The sequence below is a fragment of the Lolium perenne genome, chromosome 2 (genome assembly GCF_019359855.2).
Source record: "Lolium perenne isolate Kyuss_39 chromosome 2, Kyuss_2.0, whole genome shotgun sequence".
NCBI classification, from domain to species: domain Eukaryota; kingdom Viridiplantae; phylum Streptophyta; class Magnoliopsida; order Poales; family Poaceae; genus Lolium; species Lolium perenne.
Genome location: NC_067245.2, coordinates 242,802,730 through 242,819,623, shown reverse-complemented (window position 1 = coordinate 242,819,623; position 16,894 = coordinate 242,802,730). Strand labels below are relative to the sequence as shown.

Here is a 16,894-nt window from a genome sequence, read left to right as displayed (position 1 = left end):
AAAGGTAGGAGCATGCTTATTTGAAAATGGGGGGAGTAGCCGAGCGGTGTTATACACGGGAGCATGACCAAGAGGGTAAATGTCAAGAAAATGACACTATCGTACAGTGTGTGGTTGTCTCGTTGACTACCGCGCGCTTCCAGCACGAAGGTGTCCTCGATTATCCTGTATGCTACAGTGCGGTAGACCACCGCTTCAAACGACGGAAAGGAACTGCTGCACTCGCATCCAAGAAGGCGCCGTATGGCCATGGGGGCAGTTTTCCGTGATCATACTGGAGCGTGTCTGATGGCGGCCAGTGAGCCGTTGCAAGGCTTCACTTCGCCGGAGTTGGCAGAGGCCCTAGCGCTGCGGCGTGCGGTGTCCATTGCGATCGACAAAGGCTATGGAAGGGTGATCTTCGCTTCTGATTGTCTATCACTGATCCAGCGAGTCAATTCATTGGGCCAGGACCGATCTCATGTTGGTTCTGTGGTGATGGACATCAAGATGCTTGTTGGGCGTTTCGATTCAGCTATCTTCAAGCATGTTTATCGATCTCTGAATAAGGCGGCACACATTCTGGCTAAGACTTGTGATGTTTCTTCTTTAGGCTTTATTTCGAACTTTGCTCCGGATTGCATCCGGCAGACTCTCTGTATTGATGTTATGTGATCAATAAAGTGCCGTGTTATGTCAAAAAAAAAGAAAAAAAAAGAAGGAAAGCCGAATCATCCAACTGTCGCGTGTGAAGCGGTGCAAGAGAAAGACCAGACCATATGCCGATATGCGCCAGATTGATTATCCCAAGCAAGAACCAACTGCATATCGGTCCCTGCAGTGCACACGCGCGCAATCAACCCATTCCGTAAGAGCATCCCTAGTGGTCTCTCTAAAGGGCCATCCAAACCCATTTAGATGGTTGTGAGGCTAAAAAACGCTCCCAGTGGTCTCTCTATAGCTTCCTCTAAATTTAGACGACCTCCCATATCGTTGCTCCATCCTCCAAATATAGAGGACGAAGCCACGACCATCCAAAGCAAAGCTGCTGCCCGCGCTTTCTTCCCGCGCGCGTCTGGAGAGCAGAAAAGGAGGCGGGAGCGTCTCCCGCGAAATCGCCGTCGCCGTCGCTCCACTCGCCGGCCAGGTACGACTTTCTTTCCGGGGAATTAGCGAGATTGGGCGGGTGCTGGGGGGGGGCGGCGGTGCTGGGCGGGGGCGGCGGCGCCGGGCGGGTGCTGGGCGGGCGGCGCTGGGCCGCGTTGGCGGCGGCGCTGGTCCGCGCTGGGCGGCGGCGCTGGCCGGCCTCGACCGAAATCGAGGGAGGGCGAGCGGCGCAGGGCGGGTGCTGGGCGGGGGCGGCGGCGCTGGGCGAGGCCGGCGGCGCTGGGCGGGGCCGGCGGCGCTGGGCGGGGCTGGTGGAGCGGCGGACGCGGCGGACGCGGCCAATTTCTTCGGACGCGGACGGGGACGGGGCAAAGTCTCTGTTCGTTTTTTCTGTACTGCTGTTGTCTAGTTTAGTTTGAGCAGTTTATGTACCAATTTTTTTTAGATAAACACAGATGATTGAATTGCCTATACTGGAATATGATTGAATTGCTGTTGTTTGTAGACTAAATTGTTGAATGAATTTTGACATGTTTTGCTAGATAAATGGATAATTCACAGACGGATGACATTGGGTTTTTAGACATGTTGAATGGGGGATCGGGTGAAGTGAATTGGAGTGGCACACAATATTCTAGCCCAATCAGTGAACAAGAGAAGATGTCAACTCCGGATGTTTCAGTTGTTTCTGCATCTGCATTTGCAAAATCAAAACAAAAGAAAGCAAAAACACCGTCGACAAAAGGGAAAACTTGGTCTAGCGATGAAGACAAGGTGTTGATAGCGGCATGGGGAAACACTAGTTTGGATGCGGTGACCGGGACACATCAAAACTCAAGTTGTTATTGGAATAGGATTTTAGATTACTACAACTTGCATAAGGACCCGTCATGGCCCGAGCGTAATTATAATGCAGTCAATTGCCGTTTCACTGTTATTTCAGCGGCCACAAGCAAGTTTTGTGGATGTCTTCAGCAGATATTAAACCTGAATGAAAGCGGAAGGACTCTCAACCAGAAGGTAACGCTACATTTCTGTTTGCAACAAGTTCTAATTCGCTTTTAATTTTATCTATGTGTTGTATGCAAGTGTTAACACTACAGTTGTTGTTTTTGTAGCAAACAGATGCTGAACTCTTGTACATGTCTTTGGATCCTGAAAAGAAGCCATTCAAACTAATGCATTGCTATGTAGAGTTTGAGAAGTACCCAAAGTGGGCGACATGTACAGTTCCTCAGAAAAAACAAAAGAAAACCTCCGATGCAAGTCCAGGTTCAACCTCCAATGATGAAGATTTTGTGGTATGCACAGATGCTTTAGAAAACGAGAAAAGACCTCGTGGTACCAAGTATGCGAAAGAACAAAGAGATAAAGCCTCCGATGGTAGTGCTGTCAAGTTGTCATTGGAAACCGTATGGGTACAGAAGTTAGAGAAAGATGATATCAAAGAGGCAGCAAAGAGTGCTCGCTATGCACTAGCATTTGAGTTGCAAAAAAAGCAGATTGAATTGAAAGAGACTGAGGATGCAAGGCAAGAGAGGGAGGATGCACGGCAAGAGAGGGAGGATGCACGAAAACAGTTTGAATTGGAAGAGAAAATCATGCTCACGGACACTAGTGGTATGAATGTTGCACGGCAAGAGAGAGAGGGAGGATTTTCTCTGAAGTAGTCATTCCAGAGGAGAACAAATCCGGCATCTCTTGCTCGGTCAATTGTCTGACGCCCATGCTTGGAACCGCCATGGCGTCGAGCGTTCCTCTTCTCTTCCTGCTCACGCTCTCCAAATGCTGCAAGAATGAGTTCGTCGTCATCAGATGAAGACGACGACGAATTCATGAGCATATCCAATGAGGAAAATTCTCCATTCATCATTTTTCGGTGTTGGACAGAGGAATTCAAAAGAGAGATGAGAGAAGGAAAAGCGAGGAGTGTTGGATGAGAGGTGGGAGAGGTGGTATATATGGACCTGGAAATATAGCCGTTGGAAATATAGCCGTTGGAAATATAGCCGTTTGAAATATAGCCGTTTGAAATATTACTAAACTATATAAGAGAGAATTTAGATGTCCTAGATATAGAGGAACCACTGAAAAACTGAGATCATCTAAAAAAGAATCTTTATAGATGACCATCTATATGGAGATATAGAGGACCACATTTAGAGGAACCACTAGAGATGCTCTAAGCAGCGACTAGCGACGCGAGCCGTTCCATCCAATCCAAAAGCGGACGCGCATACTCGAAGTTTAATTACTACTCCCTCAGATCTTTTTAATTGAATTCGAATTTAGTATAAAATTATACTAAATTTAAGTCAATTAAAAAGATCGGTGGGAGTACTACCTTTTTCGTTGTGCGTAAGAGTATCTCCAAGAGATTGACGCATTTTGAACATGATTTATATTTGTTCTTGTTTGTTTCGGTCTGGCTGTGGACAGAAATATTGCTAGCTTTTGGAAGTTACTTGTTCGGGTCGGACTTGCCACAGCGGCCCGACGCATTTGTTCACAAATTTTTTTTAAAATATAACGTAATTTACATAATGCCGAAAAAAGAAAACCTTTAAAATAAAACCCTATTTAGGGTTCGCGCCATGGTCGTCGTCATCATCGGTGTCAGCGAGGTCCATGAAGGCCGGAGGCGCCCACGGCTAGGGCTAGTACAATGCAGACTGTGGTGTCGATGACGCGGGTGGAGCTGGAAGTGCAACACACGTAGGAGTGACCGGTGGCGTCACCGGCCTTTCCTGCGCTAACGCGGACTCCCGTAGCTGGATGGCAAGGCCATTCCATCGGCCGAGCTCCTCGAGCTCACTCTTACCGATTTCTAACTCGAGGGCCTCTTCCTTGCGCAGGTCCGTCGCCTGGATCTCCGAGTCAACGACAGGCGGAGGAGGAGCCCCGCCATTGTCGAACAGGGCTTCTTCGTCGTCGGTGTCGTCGTCTTTGTCCTCCTGCTCCTCCTCCTCGTCGAGGCTGACGCCGAGATCCCGGTTGAAGTAGCCGACATCGCCGAGGTAACACACGCGGCGGCCCCGGTAGAACTCCCACGCCCCGGACGTGATACAATTGTACGAGTTCAGGATGAACGTCGGATCGTCGCGCAGATCCGACGCCAGGATGAAGCGGCGACGCCAGATCTCGTCGCGTCGCTCGCGTCCCTCGCGCGGCACTAGTGGCACCGGCACACGCCTGAAGTTGAGGTACCACCTACCCGATAGGCTTACGTCCCGCCAGGGCGCCGTCTTGTTTGCCTCGAACAGTTGGCGCGCGACGTCTACCGAGACGTAGTCTCAATGCCGATCTTTCATCTTCTTGGCTGCCCGGGACGAGCCGGCCTCTTGGTAGTTCTTCGTCTTGCGGAATGGCCAATCCTTGACCATCGCGCCGATGCTCGGCGGGTTTTTGGGGGCAGTGTTGGTGGCGGCGGCTCATGGCGAAGGGTGGCCATAGCGGGGGTTTGCCTGCTCCTCCCGAGCCATCACTGACGGGCCGAAGGCAGGGCAGCGCCACCGGCAGAAAGCCAAAGCGACACCGACAGCCAGAACGGTGCATAGAAGGTAAAGTGTCCAGACGGGGACCGAGCGACAAGGGCGCGAACCTGTGCGCTGACCTCGCCTTTCACCGCCGCGGACATGCCGACCCATTTAATTATGTCTGAGCCGCTGGAGATGTAACCATCGGTTTACCAAACCCCGTGACAGAACGAAGCGACCCACATATATAATGCTGATGAACTCGGGCTATCAATTGGCAATCCTCATCTCGCTTTTGCACGAGATACAAAAGGAACCACCAACAGATGCACAGGTTTGATTTGCTGGACGTAATGCGATGAGAACGCGTGACGTGGCCCCAGAACCGCGGGGTACCGGCCGTACTTCCACCGTCGCGATTGCACCGGTGGCTTCCGTACTTTTTTCTTTGCGTGACGAGGCCACCTTCCGCGCTGTACACTCAACTTTGGGAGTCTGTTGCCGCGACTCCCATGGTGGCGATGATTTCTAGGATGATCTTTAGGGTGTGTCGAGGTTGAAGACTAGAAGTGTCTATGTAGTGTAGTGTCGAGGTTGATCTTGTTTATCAAGTGTCGAGGTGTCAAAGTTGTGTGGAACTAATTCAAATCGAAATGTATTGAAGTATCGAAGTTTCTATGTATCGAACTACCAAAATTGAAATGTTTCGAACTGTCCAACAATGTGTCGAAGATGAATTTTATTTCAAGTGTTCCGAAGTTTCGAAGTTTGTGTTGTACAAAATCGAAATATTAGCCGTTTCCCTATTTTACGTCACCTGAAATTTTACTGGTGCCCTATTTTATATCATCTGGAACTGATGCCCTATATTTCATGCCCTATATTATATGCATTTGGTATTATTAAGTCTATATATTTTCATGTATAGTTAGTCAATATTTATAAAGTTTGGCCTTGATCAAAAGTTCGACTCGGTCTCTAAACTCGTTCGTATTTTTGTACGAGCTGAGCTGACCCCAGAATAGCTCGCTCAAACTCGACACACTTCCCATTCCTACATACAGTGACTAGTCGGCTGTAGCTTCGGACCGCTGCTATGCAGGAAGGAAAAGGCAAAATATCAGCTAAAGTGGTAATCATCATTTTTCGATAAAAAAACGCGTTATTACTTAAAAGATATAAGCATTACATCCAAACCTCTATAACTGAGATACACACAGCCCTACAAACATCTAACTATCTACGATATAAAAGGTAAAATTTTAAAAACGCAATACAAGAGATCAATCAGAATCGGTATGAAGTGGTCATCATCGTAAGTCACGGATAAATCTTCTCCCAAAGTATTGCAATCACTGTCCCGTGACGATGATTTAACTTGGGGACCCAGCCAGCCAAGGATCTCGATCGTCCAAAGAAAGAAAGACGAAATCATCCACCTGTGGCGTGTGAAGCGGGGCAGGACTAGACGACGACTTGATTATCCAACAAGCCGCACGAGCGCGCAATCATCTTAATCGACCTCAGTTTACCTAACCCCGTGACAGGTCGATCGAAACGAGCCATATAATGCTGTTGAACTCGGCTATCAATGGACCAGCTTACCGAAGCACCCTTTGATGGACTCGTTGGATCGGACGTGATCCGATGAGAACGCATGCGTCCTGTCACGTTGGCGGCTGGCGAGGTCCAGAATAGTCTCCCCAAAAACGTTTCGCTCCGCTCTCACGCCCCGCGCGAGCAAGAGGGATAAAACCTTAAGAGTATCTTCAACAAGTGATCTATCCCGCGCTGTATCCAAAAAAGTGGCTGATTTAGCGCGTGGACGTAAAATTATGCTCCAACACGCTCTATCATGCGCTCTAAAATACAGCTTGAGGGCAAAGCGCTATGTCGTGCACTATATCTACCGCGCCGAAAAAAGCGCGTTGTATCTGTCGCGCGCAGAAACAACTACGAATTTTTACAGCTCCAAGGTTTAGAGCTTCTGTTGGAGGTGAATATGCCCTCACACACAAAACATGGATAGAGCGCGCTGTAAAGTGATTTTTACAACACCAAATTTAGAGCGCCTGTTGGAGATGCTCTAAGAGCACCCGTCTTCCCGATAAGGCCTCCAGAACACCTTTTTTTATTCGGATGGACGAAAATGGTCCAGTCGCGCCTCCGGCTTCTCGTTTTCGTCGGATTAGGCCTTTCATCCGTCCGGAGAGCCCATGCCATCCCCGGGTTCCCGAGGCCCGGTCGGGGACTCCGGACGAAACACAAGCACGCGAAACATCGAGCGGCCCGCGTTGTCGGCGACAGAATTGGTAGTTCCCTCTATTAATTTCGTTTTCCCTCCAAAATGCGTCGCATAGAACTATTTTCCCCGCCGAATTTCGGAGGAGCTACCGCCATTCTCCCCCACAGTTGCAGCTCCTCCTCTTCCCTTCCACCACCATGCTGCCGAAGAAGCTCGCTGCCGATTGCGCGCCGAAGGCGAGAAAGCCGCGGGCGCCAAAACAGAGGCCGCCGCGCATCTCAAACGCGGAGTGGGCGGCGAATGTGGAGCGGCGGCGGAACGAAACTCGTTGCCGGGCAGAGAGGGAGAAGAAGTGTGATACGTCTCCAACGTATCGATAATTTCTTATGTTCCATGTTACTTTATTGATGATACCTACATATTTTATACATACTTTATGTCATATTTATGCATTTTCCGGCACTAACCTATTAACGAGATGCCGAAGAGCCAGTTGCTGTTTTCTGCTGTTTTTGATTTCAGAAATCCTAGTAAGGAAATATTCTCGGAATTGGACGAAATCAACGCCGAGGATCTTATTTTTCCACGAAGCTTCCAGAAGTCCGGAGGAGATACGAAGTGGGGCGACGTGGCGGCCACACAACAGAGCGGCGCGGCCCACCTCCTAGCCGCGCGGCCCTGGCGTGTGGGGCCCTCGTGGCGCCCCCTGACCTACCCTTCCGCCTACTTAAGCCTTCGTCGATAATAGTTCCAGTACCGAGAGCCACGATACGGAAAACCTTCCAGAAACGCCGCCGCCGCCAATCCCATCTCGGGGGATTCAGGAGATCGCCTCCGGCACCCTGCTGGAGAGGGGAATCATCTCCCGGAGGACTCTTCACCGCCATGGTCGCTTCCGGAGTGATGTGTGAGTAGTTCACCCCTGGACTATGGGTCCATAGCAGTAGCTAGATGGTCGTCTTCTCCTAATTGTGCTATCATTGTTGGATCTTGTGAGCTGCCTAACATGATCAAGATCATCTATTTGTAATGCTACATGTTGCGTTTGTTGGGATCCGATGAATATAGAATACTATGCTATGTTGATTATCAATCTATTATCTATGTGTTGTTTATGATCTTGCATGCTCTCCGTTGCTAGTAGAGGCTCTGGCCAAGTTGATACTTGTAACTCCAAGAGGGAGTATTTATGCTCGATAGTGGGTTCATGTCTCCATTAAATCTGGGGGAGTGACAGCAACCACTAAGGTTGTGGATGTGCTGTTGCCACTAGGGATAAAACATCAATGCTATGTCTAAGGATGTATTTGTTGATTACATTACGCACCATACTTAATGCAATTGTCTGTTGTTTGCAACTTAATACTGGAGGGGGTTCGGATGATAACCTGAAGGTGGACTTTTTAGGCATAGATGCATGCTGGATAGCGGTCTATGTACTTTGTCGTAATGCCCAATTGAATTTCACACTACTCATCATAACATGTATGTGCATGGTCATGCCCTCTTTATTTGTCAATTTCCCAACTGTAATTTATTCACCCAGCATGCTATTTATCTTACGGAGAGACACCTCTAGTGAACTGTGGACCCCGGTCCATTCTGTTACATCGAATAGAATCTACTGCAATACTCGTTCTACTGTTCTCTGCAAACAATCATCATCCACACTATACATCTAATCCTTTGTTACAGCAAGCCGGTGAGATTGACAACCTCACTGTCACGTTGGGGCAAAGTAATTTGGTTGTGTTGTGCAGGTTCCACGTTGGGACCGGAATCCCCGGTGTTGCGCCGCACTACACTCCGCCGCCATCAACCTTCAACGTGCTTCTTGGCTCCTACTGGTTCGATAAACTTTGGTTTCTTACTGAGGAAAAACTTGCCGCTGTACGCATCACACCTTCCTCTTGGCGTTCCCAACGGACGCGTGCTGTACGCGTATCAAGCTCTTTTTCTGGCGCCGTTGCCGGGGAAATCAAGACACGCTGCAAGGGGAGTCTCCACTTCCAATCTCTTTACTTTGTTTTTGTCTTGCTTTACTTTTATTTACTTCTTTGTTTGCTGCACTAAAACAAAACACAAAAAAAATTAGTTGCTAGTTTTACTTTATTTACTGTCTTGTTTGCCATATTAAAAAACACAAAAAAATTAGTTACTTGTATTTACTTTACTTATTTCATTATGTTTCCTCCTAATTTTACTTTAAAAGATATACATATGGGAGAAGGGTCTATCATTGGAAGAGATAATATAGAAGCATTTTTCACCCATGTTAGCATGGATGAAGATTTTGAAGATATACCATTATTAAAAGCTGCTCCTACTTATGAAAGTGCCTCTGCCTGTTTAGTACACATGTTGGAAACTAGATTTATTAGTCTCAATCCTATGATACAACACATGTTTTTTACACTTTCTGATATGGAGAGGGGAGAAAAGAGGGATTTTGTCTTAAAAGTCCTTGATAGAGAATTTAAAGACATAGCTAAAGAAGCTAGAAAAGTTTTCATTAAGCATAAGAGGCTTGGTATGTTCACCGATTTTAAAAGAACACTTGAAAAGATGGACATGGATAGAATAATGTACACTAATAATGTTAATGATGGTGGGGAGATTAAAGCACCAATACCTTGCAAGTTCCTAGGAATGCATGAAGCTCTAGAAGATAATTATGCTTGGCTTGTCCCTGAAAATTTGTTTGATGAGAGTAGCAAGCCTAAGGGTAATGAAAAGGGAGCCTCTGAAACTTACATAGATAAGATACAATACATAGTTGAGAAAACTCCAAACCCCGCTGTAGATGCATCACCTCTTGATAATACTTGATACACACTTTCTGCGCCTTGCTGAAAGGCGTTAAAGAAAAGTGTTTATGGGAGACAACCCATGATTTTACTACAACATTTTTTGTTTTATATTTGAGTGTTGGAAGTTTTTACTACTGTAGCAACCTCTCCTTATCTTAGTTTTGTTGCATTGTTGTGCCAAGTAAAGTCTTTGATAGTAAGGTTCATACTAGATTTGGATTGCTGCGCAGAAACAGATTTCTTGCTGTCACGAATTTGAGCAGTAGTTTCTGTAGGTAACTCAGAAAATTCTGCCAATTTACGTGAGTGATCCTCCGATATATACGCAACTTTCATTCAGTTTGAGCATTTTCATCTGAGCAAGTCTGGTGCACCTATAAAATTCGTCTTTACGGACTGTTCTGTTTTGACAGATTCTGCCTTTTATTTCGCATTGCCTATTTTGCTATGCTGGATGGATTTCTTTATTCCATTAACTTTCAGTAGCTTTGTGCAATGTCCAGAAGTGTTAAGAATGATTATGTCACCTCTGAACATGTGAATTTTTATTATGCGCTAACCCTCTAATGAGTTGTTTTGAGTTTGGTGTGGAGGAAGTTTTCAAGGATCAAGAGAGGAGGATGATACAATATGATCAAGGAGAGTGAAAGCTCTAAGCTTGGGGATACCCCGGTGGTTCATCCCTGCATATTTCAAGAAGACTCAAGCGTCTAAGCTTGGGGATGCCCAAGGCATCCCCTTCTTCATCGACAACATTATCAGGTTCCTCTAGTGAAACTATATTTTTATTCCATCACATCTTATGTGCTTTACTTGGAGCGTCTGTATGTTTTTATTTTTGTTTTGTTTGAATAAAGTTGGATCCTAGCATTCATTGTGTGGGAGAGAGACACGCTCCGCTGTTGCATATGAAAAAATATGTCCTTAGGCTTTACTCATAATATTCATGGCGAAGGTTGAACTGCTTCGTTAAATTGTTATATGGTTGGAAACGGAAAATGCTACATGTGGTAATTGGTATAATATCTTGAATAATGTGATACTTGGCAATTATTGTGCTCATGTTTAAGCTCTTGCATCATATACTTTGCACCTATTAGTGAAGAAATACATAGAGCTTGTTAAAATTTGGTTTGCATGATTGGTCTCTCTAAGGTCTAGATATTTTCTAGTATGGGTTGAACAACAAGGAAGACGGTCACTACTAGATATCCCCTTTTAGCCGAGGGTCCAATTACCGTCGGATATTTTAGTTCACCGTAGGATATTGTTATAACCGACGGTCTACCGTCGGACATCTCCCGTCGGTTATGCTCGGTCGGCCATTACTCTCATAGCCGACGGTACGGTCGGGTAATATATTTGCCCACGGTACTAAGCCGACGGTGAACCGTCGGACATGCTATGATCACCATCCGCCCATCAGTAACTCGACAGTGCTTATGGCCGACGGTTCCTCGTCGGGTATTTTCTTTCCGACGGTTCTGCCCTCCCATCGGTTTTGATTATAGTCGACGGAGTTAGTATAACCAAGAGTAGAACTAGTATGATTATCGACGGTTAATACGCCATGTAGGGGAATTCCTATAGTTGAGACATGATCACCCTCATGGTTTTTCTTTCACGGAGTGGTGTTGCGCAATAGGAAAGAACGATTCAAGCGTTTCAGAATATTAGCATATATTATTAAAACATCTCATATTTACACAACCACAAATCACACATGACTAAATTACATATTTCGCATAGCCTCGAAAAGTATATTATCCATAAGGAAGTACCGTATGCACTACATAATAGTAACTAAGATATAATAATGGTCTAACAATTTGCATAACTAAATTGCCCACAAGCTTCAGAACTCCACGTTGTTGCATGCCTTAAAGATCATTAGACTCATCACTAATAATCACCATCATCACATTGATATCATCATGCTTATCGCCACATGGTTCTTACTGCTCATCACCATAATCGTCATTATCACCCTTGACACAGAGACCATCTGAGTAATTGCCATAGATGTCATCCTCATCATCATTAATACGTTCTCATGGTTCATATTTCCTCAGTATTGCTTCCATTCCCTAAAAGATGACAGAAAGTTTTAAGAAAGATGGAAATAATATCTGTAGGTGAAATTTGATTGAGCATTGGATTAAATCATGGATCTGATCTATATAATATGCAGCCAAACAATCATATATTCTAGCAGCCAAACATCATATATTCCGTTCATAGGTGACACATGCAGATCTAACTTCAATATCAGTTCAAAAGATGTTGATCGATGTTGAGTTTCAGTATACTAGTATAAGAGGAAAAAACAAATGTAGATCCAACTTCAATTGCAGTACAGAAGACGCTGATCCTGTAAGGTGTCAAATTACTCGTACAGCCAGAAACGTACCATGCTTGGTTACTGTTTGTAAAGTGACAAATTACTCGTACAGCTTGTAGTTAATTCTAAGCTAATTGCCAAAGGGTATTCGTTTTATATAAGGTAACAAATTAGGAAATCAGTGCTAGAACGAGCCAAACATAAATTATGAACACCAGCGAATCCTGGCTAATGGATCATGTCCTATCTGACATTCATCTGACGAACTGAGTCAAGAAACTACCATCACACACAGAAACACATACAAATAAGGGTACAAATAACTCGATCGGGTCGGCCTGAGAGAGATACACAGATGACTAGCTAGCGTAGGGGAATACCTTGTCATCCCGCGGTGGTAGGTGCGCGCCGATTGGGCCGGCACCGATCGATCGGGGCGGAAGAAGAGGAAGTCCTGGGCAGTGGGCACCCATCGTTGGAGTGGAGGTAGATGGACTCATGCGCACCCTTCGTCGCAGTTGAGGCAGATGGACGCCGGACGCCGGTCGCCGGCCGAGCACCCATCGACCGTCCGTGAGCAAGATGACGACATGACGAGAAAGGGCCGTTCCCCTCCTATCGCTACAGTAAAAGGAGGCGATTTCTTGGGCTCTTCCTCTGCTCCCACCTCGCCGCCGGCGATCCGTGTGATTCCTCACCCTCCGGCGGCCGCTCCGGTGGCGGGAGGATGGGGAATCGCCGGATCCCGGCGTGTATATAGCGTAGGTAGCAGTAGGGTGCTAGCCGGCGGCGCTGCGGAGATGGAGGCGTGGCCGGAGTGGCTTTGAAGATGGCGGTCATCTCCTCTGGCGTTGGTGCTCCGGTGGAGGCCAGCTCCGGATCCGCCGTCCCTGCATCGCCCGCGTCTCGTCGGAGGCGCTGTGCGTGCTTTCCCCGCGCCGGAGGCCAAGTAGTGATGGCTCCGGTTTTCGAAGATCTGGAAGCTTCGTTTGCAGGTATCCAAGCTGCCGTCGCCGGTCGCTTTGCATGGTGGAGGTGCTCGCACCGAGGAGCGTTCGACTCCCTGGCCGTTCGGGGGTCCTCCCAGTCCAAGGTTTGGAGGATGAGCGGCAGGTTTCGCCGGCGTGGCGTCGTGCTCGGCGGAGACGACGACAGGGTCCAGGAGGGCTTATCTGTATTTTTCTTTTTTCCTGGTCTTTTCTGTACGAAACTTGGATAATGCAATCAGGTCCTTCCTTCGCAAAAAAAAAAAAAGGGCCCCGATCTGTTTTGGAGACGAGGAGATGAGTTGTTCTGGAAGCGGATCATCAGACTGCGGCAGTTTATTTAGGACTTAATTGGTTGCAGTTGCGCACCGCGCGGTATTAGTGGGCGTGCCACCCGATCTCCCTAAAAAACGTTCGTGCAGTTGTACCATGAGTCCACGACTGTGGATTATTTACTATAGTCAAATCTATTTATCTACACTACTTAAAAAGGAGGAACATGTTCCCTATTCTGCCACTACAACCACCCTTTCGTCGTCTGGTTTCGTTCGACTCGTTCACCGAGCGCTGGCGCACATGGGCCGAAGCCCAACGAAATCCACCTACTCCTTTTGCTCGTTCAGCCGTCTCTCTGCTTGGTCCCCGAGCAAACCCAAACCCTATCTCTCCCTCGATTCCTATCTCCACTGCGCCCTGGATCCCCAACACCACCACATCCCCTGCCTGTGCCCCTTCACCGCCGCCGCCCCTGCCAGGGATGGAGCCGGACGGGGACGGCCGCGATGGCAGGCCACTGTTCCTCCAACAATCCTTCTTCCTCCATTCTTCCCTCGCGATCCAGGCCGTGCCCATCTCTCTTCTTGATCTATTCTTCTGCTAAACACCATCATACCATTCGCAAATTTGTCGACGGGGATGTTCCAGTAGTGGGGTTGGACTTGGTCTCTAAATCCAGGCCGCGCCTCCCTTCCTCTGCAGACTGTCTCAAATGCAACCTCCACCTCTTCAATTCCTCAACAGTGGATCGAGTGGTGGACGGCAGATGTGCCGCACCTCGCCAGATCCGGCAACCCGAGTTGACATTGGCAATATAGGAGGGGGCCTAAGGACGAACGGACCTTAGGACGAACAGGGTCGCCTCATCTTGTCGTCTTTTTCAACTCCCGCGGCCGGCCGGCCGGCGGTGTGCCAGTTTCTTGTGGGTGCATGCCTTCTTATACCGATCAAGATTATGATGGCATGTCACTTCAGAAATTATCTTTGTTATCGTTTACCTACTCGGGACGAGTAGGAACTAAGCTTGGGGATGCTGATACGTCTCCAACGTATCGATAATTTCTTATGTTCCATGCTACTTTATTGATGATACCTACATGTTTTATACATACTTTATGTCATATTTATGCATTTTCCGGCACTAACCTATTAACGAGATGCCGAAGAGCCAGTTGCTGTTTTCTGCTGTTTTTGGTTTCAGAAATCCTAGTAAGGAAATATTCTCGGAATTGGACGAAATCAACGCCCAGGACCTTATTTTTCAACGAAGCTTCCAGAAGTTCGGAGGAGATACGAAGTGGGGCGACGAGGCGGCCACACAACAGGGCGGCGCGGCCCACCTCCTGGCCGCGCGGCCCTGGCGTGTGGGGCCCTCGTGGCGCCCCTGACCTACCCTTCCGCCTACTTAAGCCTTCGTCGATAATAGTTCCAGTACCGAGAGCCACGATACGGAAAACCTTCCAGAGACGCCGCCGCCGCCAATCCCATCTCGGGGGATTCAGGAGATCGCCTCCGGCACCCTGCCGGAGAGGGGAATCATCTCCCGGAGGACTCTTCACCGCCATGGTCGCCTCCGGAGTGATGTGTGAGTAGTTCACCCCTGGACTATGGGTCCATAGCAGTAGCTAGATGGTCGTCTTCTCCTAATTGTGCTATCATTGTTGGATCTTGTGAGCTTCCTAACATGATCAAGATCATCTATTTGTAATGCTACATGTTGCGTTTGTTGGGATCCGATGAATATGGAATACTATGCTATGTTGATTATCAATCTATTATCTATGTGTTGTTTATGATCTTGCATGCTCTCCGTTGCTAGTAGAGGCTCTGGCCAAGTTGATACTTGTAACTCCAAGAGGGAGTATTTATGCTCGATAGTGGGTTCATGTCTCCATTAAATCTAGGGGAGTGACAGCAACCCCTAAGGTTGTGGATGTGCTGTTGCCACTAGGGATAAAATATCAATGCTATGTCTAAGGATGTATTTGCTGATTACATTATGCACTATACTTAATGCAATTGTCTGTTGTTTGCAACTTAATACTGGAGGGGTTTCGGATGATAACCTGAAGGTGGACTTTTTAGGCATAGATGCATGCTGGATAGCGGTCTATGTACTTTGTCGTAATGCCCAATTGAATTTCACACTACTCATCATAACATGTATGTGCATGGTCATGCCCTCTTTATTTGTCAATTGCCCAACTGTAATTTGTTCACCCAACATGCTATTTATCTTACGGAGAGACACCTCTAGTGAACTGTGGACCCTGGTCCATTCTTTTACATCGAATACAATCTACTGCAATACTCGTTCTACTGTTCTCTGCAAACAATCATCATCCACACTATACATCTAATCCTTTGTTACAGCAAGCCGGTGAGATTGACAACCTCACTGTCACGTTGGGGCAAAGTAATTTGGTTGTGTTGTGCAGGTTCCACGTTGGCGCCAGAATCCCTGGCGTTGCGCCGCACTACACTCCGCCGCCATCAACCTTCAACGTGCTTCTTGGCTCCTACTGGTTCGATAAACCTTGGTTTCTTACTGAGGGAAAACTTGCCGCTGTACGCATCACACCTTCCTCTTGGGGTTCCCAACGGACGTGTGCTGTACGCGTACCAAAGTGCAACGCGAAGAGGGTGGCGGCTGCGGCGGTGGAGGAACAAGCGAGGCTGATGTCCATCAACTTCGGCCAACCGCGCATCGCCCAATTCTCCGGGCCATGGCCGACCCAAGGTATGATCGGCTCTCCTTCATTCTCGCCGGCGTCGCCGGCCACGGCCATGTTCCATGACACCTCCGCCGCCGGCGCGGCCGGGTTTACGCCGTCACTGCTGGCGTACGATGGTGCGATGTACGAGGGAATCTCGCCTACCCTGAGACGTGGGCCGCTCTCCTTCTCCAACCCCGGGATGTCGCCGCCGAATGAGCCTGTGATGCACAAGATGATCACGTCGGGCTCCATGGCCACCGCGTCGAGCCCGAGTTTCACACAAGAGGAGGCAAGGGCGACGGAAGTTGTCACGTCGTGGGGAGGCTTCAACTTCAACCTCGACCAGGACGATCACCACGATCAGAACGATGATACCCAATACGTCGATGAAGAAGATGAGTAGACGTACGTCGACCAGGACGTCGACGAAGTGGAAGCGCCTGAAGCCACGGAGGCGCCGTCCAAGGGGACGAAGAAGAGAAGGAAGAAGAACTCGCCGCCAGCCGAGCCACAGATCAAATGGACGGGCAAAGAAGAGGAGTGCCTCGCCGAAGCTTGGAAGATGGTGCCTATGAACGGCATCACCGGCGCCAATCAGAACCACGACACGTACTGGCAGCGTGTCAAGGTGGCATTCGACGAGCGCAAACTCGTTTATCCATACTTCAACAAGACGGTGATGGAACGCGGTGACAAGGCAATGGGCACCCATTGGGGGATCATCCAGGCGGCATGCAGCAAGTGGCACGGCATATAGGAGGAGATCGACAAACATGAAATATCCGGCGAGGACTTTGAAGCAAAGGTATACTCACTCGTCCTGGCTCCTCCGTCGACCCTACATCGCCGAGGTTTAATCTTGAATCGCCGACCTATTTTTGCAAGTGCGGCGGGCGTTCACCATGTACGCGGACGACAATGACGGCCAGATGTTCAAGTACCTGAACGTGTTCGCCC

At 48.1% G+C, this 16,894-nt stretch overlaps 1 protein-coding gene and 1 long non-coding RNA gene across 2 annotated transcripts; one reads left to right on the top strand and one right to left on the bottom strand.

Annotated features, from left to right (window-relative positions):
- Positions 1-859: 859 nt before the first annotated feature.
- LOC127335436 (glutathione S-transferase T3-like) lies at positions 860-3,273 on the top strand. The gene is made up of 3 exons (XM_051362088.2): positions 860-1,126; positions 1,629-2,106; positions 2,205-3,273. Exons 2-3 carry the CDS (start codon positions 1,633-1,635, stop codon positions 2,754-2,756), a joined length of 1,026 nt encoding a protein of 341 aa, XP_051218048.1. The 5' UTR covers positions 860-1,126; positions 1,629-1,632; the 3' UTR covers positions 2,757-3,273.
- Positions 3,274-11,280: 8,007 nt separating this feature from the next.
- On the bottom strand, positions 11,281-13,206 carry LOC127335435 (uncharacterized). The gene is made up of 2 exons (XR_007872787.1): positions 12,339-13,206; positions 11,281-11,704 (listed from the first exon to the last, which is right to left on the bottom strand). It is a non-coding gene; the product is annotated as an uncharacterized lncRNA (long non-coding RNA).
- Positions 13,207-16,894: the final 3,688 nt, after the last annotated feature.